This window comes from Eimeria maxima, genomic scaffold (genome assembly GCF_000499605.1).
Source record: "Eimeria maxima Weybridge genomic scaffold, Emw_scaff663, whole genome shotgun sequence".
NCBI classification, from domain to species: domain Eukaryota; phylum Apicomplexa; class Conoidasida; order Eucoccidiorida; family Eimeriidae; genus Eimeria; species Eimeria maxima.
In genome coordinates this window covers 12207-16541 of record NW_013566674.1, presented here as the reverse complement: position 1 = coordinate 16541, position 4335 = coordinate 12207, and the positions used below count along the sequence as shown (strand labels likewise).

Below are 4335 nucleotides of genomic sequence, written 5' to 3'. Positions count from 1 at the left end.
GGCATGGCTGTACGAATTCGACTTGTGCGCTCTCCATCGATATGAATCGCATTTTGGCGACGTCAGCCGAGTTCTCTCAGCTTCATTTGCCTGCACTTGCCCAAGCACCCACTGCACTATACCCGTGGCCAGGAGGCCAATAAACCAAAATGCGGATATAGGAAAGTTCGCACACAAGTGCTGAAGTGCAGAATTGCACAGGAACTACTGGGGGTCCAGCCATTTGCTTGCGAGAGTGCACCTCAACACCGTCCTGCATTGACATGTTCACGGCATGCCGGTCTGTCTTCGCAGGGCAGTTCAATGTCTAGTACAAGAATCCATCTCGTTTGCACCTTTCAACGCCCTGCACACAGGCTGTATGGAGCAGTCACAATGCTATATGCACAAAGATACAGTCCCAGGAAATACGAAAAGCGGGAATAACTAGAATGTGGAAAATATAGCTTCCGAGATGGCTATTCCAATGTATGTATGCATGTTTGCCCTTAGCTGTTCTGCCACTACACAACAACAGAACGTGAGCCTGGCATTAGGCATTGCTGTACGAATTCGTCGTGTGCGCTCTCCATCTATATGAATCGCATTTTGGCGACGTCACCCAAGTTCTCTCAGCTTCATTTGCCTGCACGTGCCCAAGCACCCACTGGCAAAGAGGCCTATAAGGCAAAATGCGGATATCGGATAGTTCGAACACAAGTGCTGAGGTGCAGAATTGCGCATCCACCACCAGGTTTCCAACCATTTGCCTGCGAGAGTGCACCTCAACACCGTCCTGCGTTGACATGTTCACGACATGCCGGTCTGTCTTCGCTGGGCAGTTCGATGTCTAGTACAGGAGTCCATCTCGTTTGCACCTTTCAACGCCCTGCACACAGGCTGTATGGAGCAGTCACAGTGCTATATGTACAACGATACAGTCGCTAGAAAGGCTAGATGGGGGAATAACAAGAATGTGGAAAATATAGCTTCCGAGATGGCTATTTCAATGTATATATGCATGTTTGCCTCTAGCTGTTCTGCCACTCGAGTGCCAAAGAGAAACTGGGTTTGGTGGCATCCATTCAGAAGAGCAGTTTTCCCGCGTGTTCCCCTCTGTCCTTTACGAACAGATTGCATATTCAGCTATCGTGGAAACTGCAATGGAATACGGTTCATTTGCAGAAGTCTACAGATGGCAGTGCGCATGTGCCGGCGCAGCTTACTCTAGTAGACGGAGTGTGGAGTATTTCGCGTTTGTGGTTCTTGGAGTTGCGCATCCAGGCAGTACGCAAACTGATGTATCATTGCAGCGGAATGGACCTTTGTGATGTCTTCGTCGCAATAGCCACCTTTGTACTTGGCGTTAGGGCAGTAGTCGTGATGCGCACGGAATTATCTTCCCAATAAATCGCTCAGGTTGTGCGTGTTCCCTTCTAGGTCCTTTAGGAATGTATTGGATATTCAGCAATCGTGAGCACTGCAACGAAATGCTGTTCATTGCGTAAGGCTACAGATGGCAATGCGCAGATGCCGGCGTAGCACATGCTAGAGCATGGAGAGTGGAGTCCACTCTTGTCTCTGGTGGTTCGAGTTGCGCATCCAGGGAGTACGTTGATAGGTGTATTATGATGTGAAGCTTTGTGATGCCTGTGTCGCAGTAGCCACCCTTGTACATGGCTTTAGGGCGGTAATGGTGATGAGCACGCAGTTGTCTGCTAAGTGAGAAGCTGACCGTATACGTGGTCCCGGGACAAATGTATTACATGTTCAGCAATCTTGAGCACTGCCATGGAATGCGTTTCATTTGTGGAGGCTGTGGAGAACTGTGCGAGTGTGCCGGCCCAGCATAGGCTAGAGCATGGAGAGTGAAGCCCGATTCCTCTGTAGCTGTTGGAGTTGCGCCTCCAGGCGGTAAGGGGATAGATGCATCTTTGCAACGGAATGAACCTTTGTGATGTCTGCGTCGGTATAACCACGCATGTACGTGGCTTTAGGGCGGTAATGATGACGAGCACCGAATTGTCTGCTACATGAAGCGCACACCTTCTGCTTGGTCCCCTCTAGGACCTTGACGACTATATTACATACTCAGCAATCGTGAGCACTGCAATGGAATGCGGTTCATTTGTGGAGGCTGTGGAGGGCAATGCGCGTGTTCCGGCGCAGCTTACTGTTGTGGATGGAGAGCGGAGTCCGTCCTGTCTGTGGCTCTTGGAATTGCGCATATAGGCAGTACGGCGACAGATATATCATGGCAACGTGATAACCACCGAATTGTCGGCTAAATGGAGTGCTCAACTTCCTCGTTGTCCCTGCTAGGTTATTGACGAATGGATTACATAGTCAGCTAGGCAAGGCTACAGACGGCAGTGCGCATATGCCAACGCAGCCTACTCTAGCGGGTGGGAAGTGGATTCCTTCTCGTCTGTGGCTCTTGGAGTTGCGCATCCAGGGAGTAAGCCGATAGGTGTATTGTTGTAACGGAATGAACGTTTGTGATGTCATTGTCTTCATAGCGACGCTTTTTCTTGGGTTTAGGGCGATAACGGTGATGATCACAGTATGTATTGCATATTCAGCTTTTGCGAGCACTGCAATTGAGTGCGGTTCATTTGTGCAAGGCTACAGATGGCAATGCGCATATGCCGTGGCAGCCTACTCTAGTCGATGGAGAGTGGAATCCTTCTCGTCTGTGGCTCTTGGAGTTGGACATCCAGCCAGTACGAAAACAGATGCATTGATCATTGTAACGGAATGAACTTTTGCGATACCGTCGTTTCAATTGCCACCTTTCTACTTGGCTTTATAGCGGTAATAATGAGCACCAAATCATCTGCCCAAATCATCGCCCAGATAGTGCGTGGTCATATCTTGTTCCTTCGCGAATGGATTCCATATTGAGCAATTGTGAGCACTGCGTTGCATTGGTGGAGGCTGCGTAGGACAGTGCGCATGAGCCGGCGCAGCATCTGTGGCTCTTGGAGTTGCGCATCCAGGGAGTACGTCGATAGGTATATGCTATTGACAAAGTGAAGCATTGCGATGTAGTCGTCGCAGTAGCGACCCTTTGTACCTGGCGGTCATGATGATGAACACGGAATTTTCTGCTTAATGAAGCGCTCAGCTTCTGCGTGGTCACCTTTGGGTCCTTGACGAATGTATTACATATTCAGCAATCGTTAGCACTGCGGTGGAATGCGGTTCATTTGTAGAGGCTGCGGATGGAAGTGGGCATGTGGCGGCGCAGCATACGCCAGAGAATGGAGAGTGGAGCCTCTCTTGTCTGTATATCTTGGAGCTGCGCCTCCAGGAAGTAAGGGGATAGATGGATCATTGCAACTGAGTGACCCATCGTGATGGCTTCGTCGCAATAGCCATTTGCCGTCTTGGATTGAGGGCGATAATGATGATAGGTATGGGATTGTTTGCCCAATGAACTGCCTAGCTGTCCGTGCTAGTTCCTTTACGAATGTATTATATATTTAGCAACCGCGTGCACTGCAGTGGAATACCTTTGCAGAAGCCTACCGATAGCAATGTGGATGTGCCAGCGCAGCTTACTCTAGTGGATGGAGAGTGGAGTGCTTCCCGTCTGTGGAGGTTGGAGCTGCTCTTCCAGGCAGTAAGAGGGTATACGTATCAGTGCAACGTAATGGGAGCGGAATTTGTTGCTCAATGAACCTTTCGCCTTCAGCGTGGCCCTAGCTAGGTGCTTGAAGATTGGAATGGATGTTCTGCAATTGTGAGCACTGTATGGAGTGCATTTCGTTTGCGGAATGCTGCAGATGGCAGTGCGCATGTGCCGGCGCAGCATAGGCTAGAGCATGGAGAGTGGAGTCTTGCTCGTCTGTGGCTCTTGGAGTCGCGCCTCCAGGCAGTAAGATGGTAGATATATCATTGCGATGGATCGTGCCTTCGTCGCAAAAGCCACAGTTGTTCTTATATTTGTCAAGGGCCTCGAATGGGCATGTAGGTGAGCGCTTCATTTAGCCGAAAATTCCATGCAATCACTATTACCGCCCTAAAGCCATTACTAGGCCTACTACTAGGCCCTTGACAAATGTACTACATGCCCCGCCTAGGCCCTTGACAAATATATTACATATTCACCAATGGCGAGCACTGCAATGGAATGCTGTTCTTTTGCGGAATGCTACAGATGGCAGTCTGCATGTGCCGCCGCAGCACAGGCTAGAACATGGAGAGTGCAGTCTTCCTCGTCTGTCTTGCTCTTGCCGTTGCGCCTCCAGGCAGTACGTTGATAGGTGTATTATGTTAATGATGTGAACATTGGTGATATCTTCGTTGCAGTAGCCACCATTGTACCTGGCTTTAGGGCGGTAATGGTGAAGA

General features: G+C 49.8%; 1 protein-coding gene across 1 annotated transcript; it reads left to right on the top strand.

The window, feature by feature from the left end:
• Positions 1-2359: 2359 nt before the first annotated feature.
• EMWEY_00040400 (hypothetical protein) lies at positions 2360-3803 on the top strand (the record flags this gene model as incomplete). Its single annotated transcript, XM_013482560.1, has 5 exons — positions 2360-2437; positions 2562-2702; positions 3195-3295; positions 3469-3604; positions 3768-3803. The coding sequence occupies 5 exons, from the start codon at positions 2360-2362 to the stop codon at positions 3801-3803; spliced, it is 492 nt and encodes a 163-aa protein (XP_013338014.1).
• Positions 3804-4335: the final 532 nt, after the last annotated feature.